At 29.8% G+C, this 17,847-nt stretch overlaps 1 protein-coding gene across 3 annotated transcripts; it reads right to left on the reverse strand.

Annotated features, from left to right (window-relative positions):
* Positions 1-1,147: 1,147 nt before the first annotated feature.
* LOC130443455 (facilitated trehalose transporter Tret1) lies at positions 1,148-16,693 on the reverse strand. Of its 3 annotated transcripts, XM_056778094.1 has the most exons (4): positions 16,529-16,693; positions 14,681-14,835; positions 6,213-6,273; positions 1,148-3,188 (listed from the first exon to the last, which is right to left on the reverse strand). In XM_056778094.1, exons 2-4 carry the CDS (start codon positions 14,705-14,707, stop codon positions 1,810-1,812), a joined length of 1,467 nt encoding a protein of 488 aa, XP_056634072.1. In that variant the 5' UTR covers positions 14,708-14,835; positions 16,529-16,693; the 3' UTR covers positions 1,148-1,809. The 3 variants fall into 3 exon arrangements, with proteins under 3 accessions (XP_056634072.1, XP_056634071.1, XP_056634073.1); XM_056778093.1 differs by lacking the exons at positions 14,681-14,835; positions 16,529-16,693 and adding an exon at positions 10,461-10,571 and having other exon boundaries at positions 1,156-3,188; XM_056778095.1 differs by lacking the exons at positions 14,681-14,835; positions 16,529-16,693 and adding an exon at positions 8,600-8,680 and having other exon boundaries at positions 1,156-3,188.
* Between the last annotated feature and the right edge of the window lie 1,154 nt (positions 16,694-17,847).

Raw genomic sequence — 17,847 nt, forward strand, 5'->3', positions numbered from 1 at the left:
GCTTTAGTTTTATTTACACTATATGTATACAATTATGAATTAATACTTTACGGCCGGTTATTTCTAACCTCTGTCCTACAATACCACTACTGACAGCTTTACATTTTTTCGCGGGTTGTCCACTCTTGACCTTGTTGCCGATTCTCAACACTAAAGGTCTATCACACTACAAGTGTGTTCTCAATATTAAAGGTTTAAACATACTACAAGTGTGTTAATTTATTTAATATTATATTAGATAAAAGAGAGCGAAATGTAAATGAAGGATATACAAAACAATTTGAACTCGAAAGGGATATAAAAACATAAGTTCGATATACGAAACCAGTATTGGGCTCACCTGTTTAGCTCATTTTTATTGATTTAAAAGAAAATATAGTGGTGTGACAATATATTTAAATGTAATTAATGCATCTAAATGTTCTTGATTTTAATTCTCTTCTGTTTTAAAATCAGTTTACTTAATAATTTTTAGAAGATAAAATTTGACGTTTCGAATAATTTCAAAATAGAAGAGACCTGAAATCAATTTAGATTCATTAATATATCAAAAGGTCTAAGAAATAAGAAATTTAAATGTAGTTTTTAATCTAGTGTTAGAGCTAACTAGGTATTTAGCAATGCAGTACTCAATATAAAAGTGTATGTTTGGTTGTCTAAAATTATTTGCTTAACTTCGTATTAACTTTCTAGACGTAAAAGAATAGTAGATAAAAAAGAAGAATGTCAAAATTTTCAATGCCTGTTATTTCGGTATTTTAGCCGAATAGTATTTTCATTTAAACGCGATGTAATTTAACAAAAATAGTTGATATTAAATTTTGTTTGTTCATTTTTTTATGTAAAATATAAATTGGTTTATATGTGTTACAGAAAATCGTTGAAAAATATTTGTTGTGAAAGTATGTGTAACTAACAAAGTGCTTTGAACAATTCTACTGTTCTTTTCGGTGTTTTTATTTATTTAAAAGTGTTTAAGCCACGAGTTTCGTATAAAATAGGTAATTTTTCGTGTCCTCGATATACTTTGTAAGTGTTATATATTTTATTGCAAGACGAACATTATTTAAAATGTTTCGTAGGGATACGTAGATGACTGTTCCTTTCCCCAATTACAACTTAGTACGTGATAAAATAAAACACAAGGTAATATAATATGATTTTAATATTTTTTTTTTTAAATAAAATATAATAAATTAAGCAATCAATAATATCGATAATGGCATATAATTGACTAAATATACATTTTCACACATAGTTATAAATATTCAAATACGATCTATTTATTTAATTTTAGATTTTTAATTGTTTAAAATAATCGTTGTTATAAAACAAAAACATTCGCACACAAATGAATTTGATGGAATTGAATTATAAGAGTGAGCTGACATATGTCAAATTAAATTATTCACGATATCTCTTTTAAAGCGTACGAAATAATGACGTCGTAGATTTAGTATTACAAATTTATGGGAAGTTGGATACAAATCTCAAATTATTTCGTACTATCGATGAATAATCGATTATTGTTCTGTCAAAATAATGTTTGCCAGTGGCGTGGGGTTTAAAAAAATAGAGATAATTTTTTTTGTTTTTAGCGTTTTACACGATTTAAATTTGTTTTTTGTATAAAATCAGAAAAAAAATTATAAAACGATTAAAACAGATAAAATTTTAAAATCACAAGATAAAATATTTTCGGATCACACGATCAACGTGTAAATCACGAAAGTCGAATACGATGTAAAACATTACTAAAAAAAACAACAAATATATTTAAAAACCAGGTACTTTAAATAAAAATTATGACTAATTATCGAAAGAAGGATTGTCGATACCCTCTTTTTCGCTAGATTTAATCGGTTCACCGCTTAAAATGGCTTGTACTTCCGCGACGGTTTTACCTTTCGTCTCGGGTACGAGGAAAACAATAAAAACAACTCCCAAGAAGCATATTCCCGAGAAAATGTAGAAAGTAACGTCCGGTCCGACGCCTTCTTTCAAATTAACATAAAACTTAGTGACTATAAAAGCCAAAAACCAGTTAAACATAGCGGCCGCCGAACACATCGTAGATTTAATCTCCTGAGGCAACAATTCCGCCGAAATCATCCACGGAATCGGTCCGAAACCCAAAGAGAACATCACAATGAAAACACTCAAACACACGATCGGTAAAACACCGATAGCATCGATTCGATCTTGATCGATGAGATTTCTATAAGATAACGAGAAGTATACACCAAGAACCAAACCCGAAACCCCCATAAAAACGATCGAAATTATCAATAAGATCTTCCTACCGAATTTATCGACTATTAAAGCCGATAAAAACGTAGCCGCCGTTTGTAATACACCGACTATAATCGTTCCGGTACTCGGTTTCAAGCTAGAGGAACCGGCAGCTTTAAAAATATCCCCCGTATAAAAAATTACCGCGTTAACGCCGCTTAACTGTTGAAAAAACATAAGACCGAACGTGATGATATTAGCTTTGATACTAGCTTTAGTTTTCAATATTTCCACAAACGAATTTTGTTCCGAAGTAGATTTTTCGATGTTGTGTTGAATTTCTTTAAGTTCCGCGTCACAATTATACGCAGATCCCCGCAATCGTTGCAAAGCCTTCTTAGCTCCATCCCCGTTATTTTTCTTCATTAGATAAACGGGAGTTTCCGGTTGGAAAAAGAACACGGCCGCGAATACCAAAGGAATAACAGCGGATAGTACGGCTAGAGTTAAAGGCGTGACGAACGCGCCTGCTACGTAAACAATAAGAATACCGACTGTTAATAACAATTGAAAAAAACTTCCCAGCGTTCCTCTGATGTTCGTTTGCGCGATTTCCGCCGTGTAAATAGGCGCCGCGACGCAAAACGCCCCTCCGGCTAATCCCGTTAGAAATCTACCGGCGTATATCATGCTGAGATTCTTAGCAAAAATGACCAGTAGCCAACCGATCGTGAACGGTATCACCGTTAAGATACAACTCCATTTTCTACCGATTTTGTCGCAGAGGAAACCTATGGGGAAACAGGTCACCATGGCTCCTAATGTTGCGAACGAACCGATCCATCCTAGAGCGTCGTCCGTTATTTCGATATCGTTGAATTCGGCGTTTTTTAATCGATCCGATATGTTGGCGGTCCAACCGAGGATAGCTCCGGCGGCTACAGCTCCTAGACAAACTGCAAAACAAAAAAATATGTAAAGAAAAAGTGTTAAATATTGGAAGATGAAGAAAAAAATGAATAATTTGATACAGCCGGGAAGATTTGGGAAGAAAGAGGAATGGTTTTTAAACAGGAAGAAACCAGACCAGATTAGGAATGTTGGAAGGACGGAAGTACTAAAACGAAAGGATGAAAGCAAATAAAATATGTGAATAAAAGAAATTAAAGCATTTGACATTCATTCATCGGAGGAACAAAGAAAAACTTGAAACTTGACAATCAACTGCTAAATGATGAAACAGGATCTGGAAGAAGAAGAAGAAGAAGAGTCGCTGAATGAAACCATCGAATGACAGCTCTCTTAATTTGGCGGGGATAAATAATTTTTTTTTTGTAAATCGTTTGTTCTTGATTGTTCGATCAAATATGATGTTTGTTCGATCGTTTTATTCTTAATAATTAATTTTTCAATTCCCTAGCAACATCATGTTCTACTTATCGTTTTTGCGCATGCGCGCTTATACAAGATTACTCGGTTCATTTGAATCTTGTTTAAATCAATCAACACAATCAACAAAATAAACTCAAAATCTAGATTTAGCAAATGAAAATCATAAATTGGCTCCATATAATGTTTTTTTACATCATCAAAAATGCATTTTTTTTCAACATATATTTAGATTTTAAACGGCTAATTATCAAAATAAACTTTAGACTTATAATCAACGAATCAAAATGCATGATAATTATGTTTAGTTAAGTTTGAAATTTTTTTTATCACCATTGCTTCCGAATTCCTTTATTTTTCGTTTTTTTTTTAAATTTTCTTGAAATTTTAAGAGTATACAGGTCGAACTTACCTCGTATTCGGATTCAGCGTGTTAAAATACAAAGACTTCGAAAAATCCGGTCAAATGTACAGAGAACTTTTATTTTTTATTGTGTGCCAGTGTAATTATTATTTGTGTTGATTGATTTAAACAAGATTCAAATGAACCGCGTAATCTTGTATAAACGCGCGTGCGCAGAAATGATAATTGAAAATTTAAGAATAAAACGATCGAACAAACATATTTTTTGACCGAACAAACGATAACTCACTGATATTGAGTAGAATAATAAAAAAAAACTCGTAATTGATTACGTTAAGAGCTGGGTTGAGGCCAAAATTTTGATAATAATTTATAAAAAAATAAATTTCGAACATACATCAAATTTGATCGAAAAATCAAAAACAAAGATTGAAGAAACATATTTTTTGACCGAACAAACGATAACTCACCAAATTCGATCGGAAAATCAAACGATTTAGCAAAATAAAAATAAAAAGCCAACAAAAGGCTCAAATACACGGGTTTTTACAAGCTAGCAAATCTGCTGTTAATTAGGTTAGGTTATTGCGAAGATTTGCTAAATTATTGGTGGTTTCCCTACAGTGTCCTATCTAGATCCTGTTGTGAAGATAAAGTGAAACACTAGTGATATTTCATTGTAGGAAATTGTAATCCTACATTGTGGAACATAAAAGATAAAGACTACAGCAACAAATCGTCGAGGGATACGAATTTTAACCGACTTATATATGTCTGAGCTGAAAGAAAATTAGTTGTTAGGCCAAATGGATGCGAAGCTACTTAAATCTAAAATCAAGTCCATTAAAGATGAATGGTCGAAGAACATAACAAATCGAAACGAATTTGAAACGGGTATTCCGGAGACTTGAATATCGTGTCCTGTTTTGACAACATTTCCTCTACCATTCCCAATAGTTCATCAAACTGTTGACCTGTAATTCTTAATTCTATACGCCGCAGGATCTTCGTTTCTTCAGCTCTTTCAGTAAAGTATTTGATGCACCTTAATCAGTACGTCTTCCTATCCACGGTTTCACCCACACGTTTGCACTTTCCGTTTCGCGTTTTTAATCACTTTAACTACAACTACAACTCCCGCTCGAACCAGATCCTCTGACATCTTTAAGACTAACGTTACTAGCAACTTGTGCACAAGCTACTGTGAGTACACGCAGCCAGTTTACGAGCTGCTTATGAAAAAAACCGACTTGTAGCTTGGAAACTCGCCCCGTGTACTTGAACTTTAAGAGAACTTCGAATGACAGTCGACAGGTTCCATTAGAAGTTGTAAACTCTTGAGGAAGCGAACATATGGGCACAAGAGCAGTTGCCAAACCAATGGTACAAGTAATTATTTACCCAGAACATAACAAAAAGTAAATTTGACAATTTTTTAGATGTCGTATACAAAGTTCTAGCCAGAATGATAAAGAGTAGAATCGGTAAATACTCGACCACACAAATGGGATCTAAAAAGGGTTCATAATAAAGACCAAACCACAATAATAGTTAGGACAAAGGATTAAATCCGGAGCTTCTCTTTATGTACTGTAAAACATCCATTTCAGGCTCTAGCAGCTCTAAGAATACTTTATTTGGTAAAAGAACGAAACTTATCGAGTAATTTTGAAACAAAAATGTTGTTTAAACCGAGGAGATCCACTATGAGCAGTGTTCTAGAAATAATCCCGAGAAACATTGATTTCCGAACCTAGAGAATGATTTACAATAAACAATTACAAACTAAAAGTTACCTACTATTTGAAAATAAAGCAAAAGAATGTGAATAAATGAGCAATAGATCAAATATATGGATCCGAGGGATCTAAAAGTTCGATAGGTGAAAAAAAAATCCGGTAGATGAGGTCATTGCCAGCTAATTATCATTAACGTTTTTTTTAAAGAAACAACCAAAATACGTAAGTATTCGAAAGCGCGGAAATATATTAGAATTAGTACACTATTCCACGATCTCTGAAACCCCTGAAAGCGGCTAAATGGTTCCAAGTTTGACAAGATTTGCGTCCTTTCGTCCCTATTGGAAAGTTTGATATTGAGTTTTAAGTAAGTACGTGCGTTTAATCCTATCTACCCTAACCTAACTTTCAGCCGTAACAGTTTTTTTCTATGTGTATAATTTGTTTTACACGCCCATGTTAATAAATAATAATAAAATGTTTCTTACCGGAAAGGGCTGCGATGTACTGAGGCAAAGTTTTCGCCTGATTACCGTCGGCCATTTTATTCTGTAACAAAATAAAATTTGTAAACTAAAATTCAATAATTCCCTCCGCCAACTATGATTAATTTCGAATGTTTCGATTTGCTAATATTGAATATGATTAATTTCTGTTTTTGTTTGTTAGACTCTCTATATATAGTGGGTGGAGGGGCATAGTATATTACTGTAATTAACTAGAAGGTTTATGTTATGGCGGTATAAAAGTTATTATTAATAAAAATTGATTTGATTAATTCACATATCGGCTGTTTGGTTATAAAAAATAAGATTAAGCAAATAATTAATGAATACGTTAATCTAATCACGTATTACCAACCATTAAAATAGAAAGTGACATTTCTTTTTCTCTATATCTGGCTTTCCATATCAATTGCGGTCTAGATTCCGGTATGAATATAAAAAAAAATTAAAGTATGTGGAATAATTTTCGACAATAAACTTAACACGAATTTGATTATAGTACAGGCAAATTAGGTTTTGATTTCCTAAATTCTGGGAGGTTTTGGGTTATTGAACAAGTCTTCACAAAATTACAGGCACGGTTTTTCAAAATTTTAGGACTTGAAACTCGAAAATATTTTTAATCATGAATAAATCGAAAACTACGAAGAATTCGAAAAAAAGTGCTAGAGAAAAAATGTAGAGCTCAAAATTATCTAAAAATTGGTTTTCAAGCATTTTTTCCTAACCTCAAAATTTTCACCTTAAAAAGGATTTATACACTCAAAAATATTTTGATTTGCAGATAACTCGAAAACTATAAGGATTTCGTAAAAAAGTGTACAGTACAAAATTCTTTACAGATTGGTTCGCAAGCATTTTTTCCCAACCTCAAAATTTCACCCTAAAATGGGTTCATGTACTCAAAAGCATTTTGAATTGCGGATAACTCGAAAACTATGAGGATTTATACATAAACTGCCAGAACAAAAAATGTAGAGCACAAAATTCTCTACAAAGTATTTAAAGTATTTGTTCCTAACCTCACAATTTTCACCTTAAAATGGGTTTATACACTCAACAATATTTTGAATCGTGAATAACTCGAAAACTACGAGGAATTCGATTAAAACTACCCAAGCAAAAAATGTAAAGTACCAAATTCTCTACAGATTGGTTCCAAAACATTTTTTCCTAAGCTCAAAATTTTCACCGTAAAATGGATTCTTGTAACTTGTAATTCAGTAACCGAAAACCTTCGAGAATCTAGTAAATCAGAAGTGCCCAATTTAATTTCGGATTTAATCATATTTTACCTGTACTATTATAAAATTAGAGTGAAGTGAATGTGAAGTTACAAATTATTGGAAGGTTAGCAATCACACACCCTGTATTAGACTGCTGGGGATAAAGAGCCACCCCATAGTTTGGAATTATTTGTTTATCAGTTTTATATTATATTCGATTTCAAAGTAAAAATATGGTATTCAGCCCAGTTGCCTTCTTACTATTCTATCAATCCGCCCTCGTAATATTTCACTTACTCATTAAAATTAAGTTTTTATTTGTTTTTGTTTATTTTCGTAATTGTTAATTTTTATAATCAGTTTATCTTGAAGTTATATGTAGTACTAAAATTTATATTATTTGCATAGAAATATAATAACCTAACATAAAATCATATTTAATAATCCAAAGATGACATAATTATAATAAACGAAAATAGATGTGCAACGTCAAATACTGGAAAATAATAATTCTATAACGTGACATTTAATAAACTGAAATAATTGCCCCAATTACCCCCAATACCGAACGGAATTTGGGCTAGAAGTGAAACGTTGCTAGTTGTTCATCTCCTGTAAGCAATTCGAACAAGCTCATGGCAACATCGCGCTGTCACGTAATAAAGAGCAACGGAAATATTCAATAATTTACATGCAATATATTAAATATTAAAACGGGGCTGGAATAAATAATATTTTAAATTATCATTAAATAATTATACTGATAGTAATTTTAATTAATTACTGATTATAAATCGCTCTGGTTCGATTTTAATTTATTAAAGGTTAGGGGTTCTCATATAGAAGAAGACTGCATCGTTGACAGTTTTGTATCACTATACCTATCCTATGTATTTAAACCTAATTTAATTGATTATTTTGATTCATAATATTAAAAATTTTATTATTATTTACAAAAGATATCTAAGAGGAGTACGTATTTTACATCTATTTAATAAATATTTGGTCGATTAAAAGTTGTAGCGCCATCTGTATGTCACTTTATAAAGATGTATAAACAATACTACAAAGCTAATGTATTTGTTAGTGAACTATTACAGGGTGGACGTGGGCAAAAACTATTAGAAACAAAACAATATTTACCTGTCTCTAAAGGAAATATTTACATCGAATACGATTTACAGAAAGTTGTAACGTTGAGTAACTAGGAACGATTATCTTTATTGTCAAGATTTTAAGTATCTCTTGGAACAATAATAGATAAGGTTTTAATATTATTTACAATCCAATCGGTCGCAGACAATGAACAGAGTGGTCCAATCTATCATCACAAACGAAATAATTTCGATAAAACTAATAAAAGTAGCTTATTTCCTTAATATAATAATAGTTTAATATATCAATCGATTAAAAATCTACGTGGAGAAATTTTTATAAAAATTGAAATATATTGCGTTATTCTGTATATTATAAATTAGGTCGAGATTCCTATTACTGTTCACTAACACTTAGAGACAGTATTGTTTTATAATATTAATAATTGTAATTGTTTTTATTTTAAACAAAAACATGCTAGAAAACCTCGTTCTAAATTTAACCTTGAAAATACTTGATTAGTAACGCCCTCTATTAGAGTCATATATAAAAACTAATTTAAGGGGCGTGTCGACTACCAAAACATACACTGTTGCTAGTAATTTGGATGTAATCGAAATCGTATTGATTTTTGTTTTATCATCAATAAATATTGTTGATCCTAAAAGTTTTTAAAATGACTAATATTTACTTTGTTATAAGAAATACATATATAAAAATACTTTTGAAAAATTTTCCAGGCGTTCATAAGATTTTTAACGTTGATTATTGTAGTCGTTCTTTGTCGTAATAATATGACGTTGCATGCTTTCGAATTTTCTATTGGGGGCAAAATATAGACTAGTATATTTAAAAATTGACGCCTTGTATAAGATGTAAACAAAGAATGTTGTGTATTTTCGATTATAGAACTGGGTAATGACCGTTAATTATCAATACAAAACAATGAATTTTATTATCTGTGAAAAATGCATCTCTTGGAAATTAACACAGCAAAACAAAATATACGAGGACCGTTCAAATGAATGGATTCTCCACTTCTGAACATCTATCAATAGGCATCTATCGCTCACTATCTGTCAAAACAAGCTGTGTCATTTAGGTTGACAGTTTTGACATAAAAATTAAATGAAATGTTTAAAAAAAGCATTACTTAAACCAAGTTCGCTTGTAACATAAATTTTATTGGTACGAGAGTCGTTTTAAAATTTCTACACTACTCGTAATAATTGGAAAAATTTCAGTATTATTATATTATTAAATATGCGGCAACGTCGCACTGTCGTCTAGCCAGTTTCTAAAGAGTGGGCAGATTCACAAACTCAGGGTATTTATGTTTACGTCACGTCAGCGACATAATGAAGAATTATGAAAGATTAATATTAATATTATTATTAAATTTATTTTGATTTTAGGTGTATATTCATATGAAATCAGTTTAAAATTACAGGTACAAATTTGACATTTCGACCTACTTCGGTCTTAACCAAGTAGGTCGAAATGTCAATTTTTCACCTGTTACTTTGAATAGATTTTTTATAAAAAGGGACCTATAATCAATATAAATCATCACGAAAATCATATAAAAAGATATAAGAAGTGAAAATTTACACTTAATAAGACGAAAATATCTTTAATAACGTTAAAATATTTATTTTAATTCCTTTCACATTTTCGAGAGAGTCCATTTTGGAAACTTTTTCAACTAACATGTAATAGTTTGAAATATATTTTTAATTTCTATAAACAAATGTAAATAAATAAAAATAATAATTTGGAATCATTTTCAAATATAGTTTTGATTCTATAATATGCTATTACATTTTAAGCGACGTTGTCAGATCAATAAAAATTTCTGATTATATTTAGAGGTTAATATATAAGTAAAATAAGATATGCAGTTATTTACCTCTCCAACTCGTTTGGAAATCACCATCTCATGAAACGATTGTCGTTAAACTAACTCAATTAGGAAGTAAGTAGGTTCATTCTTATACGGCAATAACAGCCAGTATCCCAGAGAGTTTATTATTAGATAATGCCTTCAGATTCAACAACATAAATAAATATTTTTGTCAACAGTTGTTTTTTTATAAAGCCTTATTAAACTTACGAGGGTGAACGTAAAATAATGTACGAAAATCGAATTAATTCTAAAAGAAACTTGATTGGTGACAGCGAAAATGATCTAGAAGAATTATTTTACGTATTGTAGCTAATATTTTTCGTTAGAATTATACACTAGGAAAAATTCGAAACGTTTAGGTCTGGTTCATCTTTGAAAATGAGATTTTCTAAAATATATCTGACAAGTGACTCTTGATTCATCTAGTTCAAAGAATTGATTTCGAATGTCATGTTGACACAATGTCATACGTCGTTTTGAAGTATATAAACGATTTGTATCCACTACTGAAACGTGTTAAATTGTAAATTCCGTTTAATTAACTTTTTTTTTATAAACTAATATGTTAATTAGTGCAAAATGTTTATCTGATACGTAAATATAAATACGTGACATTTTTTTTAATATTTACATAAATATTTTGCAGTTTATATCGCATTTTGTAGGTTGGTAAACAAGAGTTTGTTTTTTTTCAGTTCTGAAAATACGTAAAATCTATGATATATTAATACTAAATAAAATTATTCAGAAGAGTTCATAAAAATCGACGACGGGAACAAAATTACAACGTGGCAACGATGTAAAACATATGTCTTATTACGGTTACTTGGTAGCAACTATAAGAAACCAATTAAATTCGTCTCCATTTGTCACGTGATACTTATCATATGTTTGTTTTGTTCACTTGTTTGGGATTTTCAAAATTATTAAAATCAGAAATAATATGATCAGAATAATTTGAGTAACGTTAATTTGTTTACTCAATGGCACAGCAAACTGTGTAAATCAAAATTAATACGTCGTATCTGTGAGATGAAGATAATTGTTTTCAAACGAACTGATAAAATCGATTAATATTATTTATTGTAAAAATACGATTCGCTCGTAGTACAAAGAATATTTTGATAATTTGGAGAGATTATTCTAAAAAATTACTTGATATCTGATTATTATAATCATATTGAATTAATCATATGAAATCACATTTGATTATTATCAGACAAAAGTGTTTCAACCTCACTTTTTGTTGATTTCATTTTAATTAAGTGCATCTGTCAAAACGTTTTCTATTCACGCTTTCAAATGTTTCATCTGATTGTTTCCGAATGAAAGCCGTAAATAAACTTTTGATTGCGTTCAATTTGTACATGGTGGTTAATTTTAATATATTCATGAAACATAATCTTCAATTTAATGTCGAATAATTTGACTTTGAAAACGATTTCCGAATTAGGAAGAGAATATGCGAGTATAGTCAAAACATAATAATATAGTCCGGTCAAATTTGCTCATGAAAGGTTATGATTACGAAAAAAATTGTACTTCGTGGGATTATCAATAAAAATATCAAAAAGTCGTGAAACATCTGTTTTTTCGTAGACTTTTCAATGTGTCAAAATGTTTCCTTATTATCCGATTTTCTATTTGAAAGTCGCATTGTGCTAAATCTGGTAATTTAAACGGATGTGAAAAAAGAAGAAAGCTTTAGGCCGGTTTTAGTAGCTATGCCAACCGTTCTTTATCACTGTTCGACTCGTTTACACTTTTGAATCGCTCATATCATTCATAAACTGTAAGTACCTGACACATGACATGTCATATTATGAAGAAAACAATTGACAAACCTATTTGAGAACTGAAGCCCCCTTTGAAACTGTCAATTTCCTCACCCGCCCATGAGTAAAGACAATTATAGTACAGAATTTTATTATTACATTAGGGACTATTGACTAATTTGACTGGACTATAATGAGTGAGGGCGATAACTGGTTATTAATGACAGAAAACTATTATTATTTTCACCTGTTACGTCACTTGAATTAGTCACAGTAAAATTTTTTAATACCTTCGACCATAATTAATTATACGGTTTTAATTAATAAATTCTAAGCTGAAAATCGATTTGATGGTGAATCTATTATATTACGTAAAGTAAAATGTTTTTTTTTAAATTAATTAGTTTTTAAAATATTCTCGGATGAAAATTGTAGAGACAAAACTCGACAGATCGCTTTCTGAAATATCCTCACTTAACAATGTTGCCAGATATAAATACTTCAAACCAAATTTTTGATCGTAAATTAATATATCACTTGGAGTTTATGAAAAATTTTCCAACTTACCAATTATTTTATCGAAAATTCACTTTTCATCAAAAAATTTAGGTACACTGATCAAATAGTCCGGAAATTAATTGACACACAATCCACCCGCTAAGAAACAACTATGTTGGGGGTTATAACAGACTAATAGAGCATGCGCCAGAAAACGTATTCCATAAATGTAGAATCAAAGCGATAATGCCATAAAAAAATGACTATGATCTGAATTAACCATAAAATTAGTATTAATAGAGTATTTTCCGATTAATTATAAGACATTGTTCAATTTTTCAATTATTTATTTAAAAAAAAAAACATTGAAATTGACAATAGAAACTATCTGATGATTTCGATATTTAGTTTGATAAAGATTTATTTGTATAACATAAAAGTTAATCAAATAAATTTTGTATTACTTGAAACAAATTATAATACACATAATTAATCATAAAATTATATACAAAAGTGCTTATACAGTATGTCCAGTTCATTTTTAAATAAATCACACAACAATAAAAAAAAAATGAACAACATATAATTCTTAATTACTGACGTTTCTCAGAGCCGGCAACATTGCGATTTCAAAATAAATGAAGTTCTTTTTTAGGTTCACTCCAATTTACAAGACCAAAATATGTTGAACAAAAAAAACATTTTTTTTTTCACATTGACTAACAATCTCGTATTTAAATAACTAAACAACTGACGCAACAAACACAAAAGAATAGATATTATAATAATGATAGGTACAGTCCCGGAAACAATTATATGTCTATACAATTTTTTAGTAAATAAAATCAAATTGGATTAAAACAAATGAAAATGTATATTTTCTAATAATTCAAGGCCGTTTAAGAATATTATTATCAATTAAAATATTCATTTAGAGATCTAAAAGGGTTATATTATTTAAATTTTAATATTAAACCGTTTTGACAGACAAAGAAGTATAAGATTAGGTAGAATCAGTGTTGCCATAAGATTTTTTTATTTACACCCGGAGCTGATTACAAAAACGAAATAATTTGGTTATTTCTAAATTATTATGAAACGTACTTTTTATTAAAGTTTTAAGCCAAACTTATTCGTCACTTTTTATATAAAGTATAGGTAAACGTTTCTGTACGTACATAGCACTAATTTAGTGTTGCTACAGACGGTTCTTAGAGGTGAATTTCTGTGTTCTATACTAGGATTATAACAAAAAATTCTGAATTAAGAAGTTGATTAAAATTTTGAAAGGCAGGATTAAAAGACTATAGTCAAATATTACATTTATATTATATAAAGAGTTAGGGGAGGCGAGTTAACTGTGGCAACGCTGGGTAGAACTTGGAAGGTACAGTCCCGGAAATAGTCATCTATTTATGCGACGTGATATTGTCACCAAACGAATTGGATTTAAACAGAAGAAATATGTATTTTCAAATATTACAAGGACGTTTATGAATATATTTATCTACTATTGACAGGTTTTTTTCTGATCATTTCACTGATATAAATAAAATTATTTTCCCGTAATGACATGTCATTGAAGAGGGATATTGGTTTTTTGTTGTTGGTTGCCTTGTTGTCTTCTCTTTTAAGTACGATTGAAAATATTCAGATCTTGTTTTTTGTAATAATATACAGAGTGAGTATATAATTTGGAATTTATTATTTAATTATATTGTGTTATATTTATAATAAAGAATTACAGGAAAGTTTAAATATTATGGATAAACGTGTATATTTGGATATTTTTTGTAAAAAAATTACAGTTTGAGGATTTGAACGAAAAAGCAAACGATTTGGTTCAATAATTTTACAAAAAACAATTAGAAACAACTTTTTAATCGACCACAATATTTAGTTAGATTTTATAGAAAGTATATTAGAGAAAAAAATAAATAAACAACTTACCAATGTATACTTTTTGGGCATCTTCATCTTTGGCACTGGTCAACGGCCTATCTTCTCGAAATAACAACGAGAAACTGGTCGGTAGCTTCTTTCAGGTTTTACCTTTCAAAATCGCATGTCAATGCAAAACCACGTATCGGAAACAGCACTGATACCTACCGAACATACACACGTATATATCCTACCGAATAAAAAGTATAATTTTTTGTTTATTAAGTATTTAATACAGGGAAATTCGTTAGTTAATTCCGACATTTTCTTATCGTTTTAACACAATTTTTTTACATACAGCATGTCCCGTGATAATTATTTTTTGTCTTAGAATATCTCCTTTTGGATATAAATGAGTCTAAACATACGAGGGAGGTTTTATTAGTTAAATGACGTGCTATATCTTTTATTTCGTGATAATATTAACTTTTTTCATATTTATTTTTTTATGTGGCTACTAAAACTAAATTATTGATCAGATTTATATAAAATTGACAGATGACATTAGAATGACGTATAATCACCGTAATGAAAGTGCTGTCAATTTTTAATAAATAATTAAATCTTGTATTATGTGTTGCGTCATAATTGTTAATATTTGCTATGTTGCCAAATTTATTTCTACTTTTATAATGATAAGAAATTAAAATTCGCATTAAAGTAGTTTATTATGTATTATTTTATCGAGATTGGAAAATAATTAAAATAATAATTAATTTTTAGAAATAATAATAAACTGAAACTGAATTAAATATTTAAAATACAATTTTTTACTATACGAGGTGTTCTATTTGAAATATTCCAACGGATTCTAGCGAATTCTTTCAAAATCTTAAAATATTTTCGTTCTGACATGAAGACTTTGAAATATAATTTTTCTTTGTTATCAGAGGCATGCTAAAAGGGATAATAGTTGTTTGTTACCCCTACGATAATGTCGAAATAATAAATAATAATGTTTTTTCAAGAAAAATTTGCATTTTATTATGTGATTATAGTTACATCCGAAAAAAATTGTTTTAGTTCAAATAAAACTTAATCAAAATTAAATTTTGACGTAATTAAAAAAAAATATATTTCTTACTCACAGTACGCCATCTATCCAAAAATCCTTTTACCTCATTCCTATTTTCACAACTGGCAACACCGGTATTTCAAGATAAAATCTGTTATACGAGGGTTGCTAGTCAAGTTTTGAGATATAGAAAAAAAAACAAATATCTATAAATGGTTTTTATCGTTTTTCATAACATGAATACACTTGTATATGCGTTTGAACCAATTGTCGAAGCATTTTTTCCATTTCGATCGTGGTGATTTAAACGCATCAACCGACACAAGTTTTTTTTGAGCGATTGTCAAATTAAGCGGTATCCAAAGCGAACAAATCTTTTTGACAGCCAAATGTCGTATTGAATATTGAATGGAACTAATGCCCAAGTCACGGTATGTCACATGACGATCTTGCAATAGTCGAAGCTACTTGCTGTTGGTTTAATCTACGTCGAATGTCATAGAAAATCGATTTAATGCCATTTTTTACCAAAATAAATGTTTAGAACAACTCAAATATGACTACGTTAACAATTAAAAATGTCAAACTTTATTATAGTAAATATGTAAATTTGTCAGATTTGACATATTTACATCCCTGTCAAAAATTTAGTAACATCCCTCGTATTATGTATTGATAGTCGGTGTACGATTTATTATGACGTTGTTTATATGAAATTCTAATAAAAAAAATCTTGTTCAAATTAAAATAAAAAAACTAAATAAGCGGTGAAATAAATTAAAAAAACAATGTTTTCAATTAATATAAGTATACAAAAATTTGGGAAATAATAGTTAACTTACCGCTAAAATTATTCTCACCGCAACATACGAATATACTGGCCTATAAAACGAAGAATTCTGTCCGGATTACTGGCCTAGAACGCGATCGACACAGGTAAAAGTTGAAACGACTGCTGCGGCTGTTGTGGAAGAATGCGATTTAAAATGTTAGTGAACTGCCTTCCAGTCACAACTTTGACGAGCCTCCGCTTACTGTTATATGGTCTGTGACGTGGTTCGTCAGTTTTCTGTCTTTTTTTTCAGTCTTTCAGGTGCTTCGGCCACCGCAAAATTCTTCGAGTTATAGGGAAATACTCAACGTCAATAATTGTCCACTTTTTATTAGGAATCTGAATATTGTAAATATCAGAAATGGTGAAAATATACCAGAGTTATCTAAAGAAAATTTTTTATATCAAATTTATTCTTTTTTATCATATCTAACAGTTTTATTGCTATAAAATAATTTTTTAATCGTTTACAATGTTGCAGTTGCAAATTTTATAGGATTTTTTGATCTATATACTTCTCTAATTGAAAATTAGTTTTTGTTTATGATATATGACGTGTTGAATTTTAAACATCACGTCACATAACCTACTGTCATAGCTGTCCATGTCACGTCACGTCATGCGTGGTTATTTATTTCATTTTTTTTTACTAATTTGAAGTTACGTTTCAATATTGTACGTTGTTTACTACCATTAACCAAAATTAACCATTTTCTCTTGTGTACAGCTATCCAGAATTTGAAATAAAGTGAATAAATGCTCTGAACAAACATATCGAACCTACAAGCAGGTAAAATTTACTACATAAAACGTAAAGTACATGTTTAATCTGTTTGACATTTAGTGCGTTGGTAAGCCATTTCTCCCTAGAATAGTAACTTTCGTTGTCTTCCGTTGTACAACTGAAAGTAATTACGAATTTATATCATAAATAATTTTAAGAAAAACGAAGTATTTAAATGTAGATGGCTCACAAAGTAGTAAATTATTCTGTTTTTCAGCCTGTATAATCTGATGGATCTATTTTCATTAAATTCTGCTTTACAATTTTGACGAGCTTTATAAACCCACCTGCTATTTTATACTTTTAAGTTACCCTGTATTTATGTCTCCATGATATGAGATAATTACTATGTACCGTGTAAACCAGTTATAGTTTGAACTCGTGTTAGTTTATAGACGTAATATAATGGGTTAAATTACCATAATCTCCTCCTTTCCTATAGCCTCTTAAAAAATTTCTCTTAAATTTATTTCGTAATGCAAGCTGCTTTTCTAAACTAATAAATTTCGTTTAATGACATAAAAGCAGCTCAAGAGGTTAAAACG

The sequence above is a fragment of the Diorhabda sublineata genome, chromosome 4, assembly GCF_026230105.1.
Source record: "Diorhabda sublineata isolate icDioSubl1.1 chromosome 4, icDioSubl1.1, whole genome shotgun sequence".
NCBI classification, from domain to species: Eukaryota; Metazoa; Arthropoda; class Insecta; order Coleoptera; family Chrysomelidae; genus Diorhabda; species Diorhabda sublineata.

What these genes read in the sequence shown, in the direction of transcription:
- LOC130443455 (XM_056778094.1), bottom strand. Translation starts at nt 14,707, where the DNA reads ATGAAGATGCCCAAAAAGTATACATTG. An exon ending in TGCCCAAAAAGTATACATTG is followed by an intron (nt 6,274 to 14,680) that starts GTAAGTTGTTTA and finishes ATTTTGTTACAG; the next exon opens with AATAAAATGGCCGACGGTAA. An exon ending in GTACATCGCAGCCCTTTCCG is followed by an intron (nt 3,189 to 6,212) that starts GTAAGAAACATT and finishes TTTGTTTTGCAG; the next exon opens with TTTGTCTAGGAGCTGTAGCC.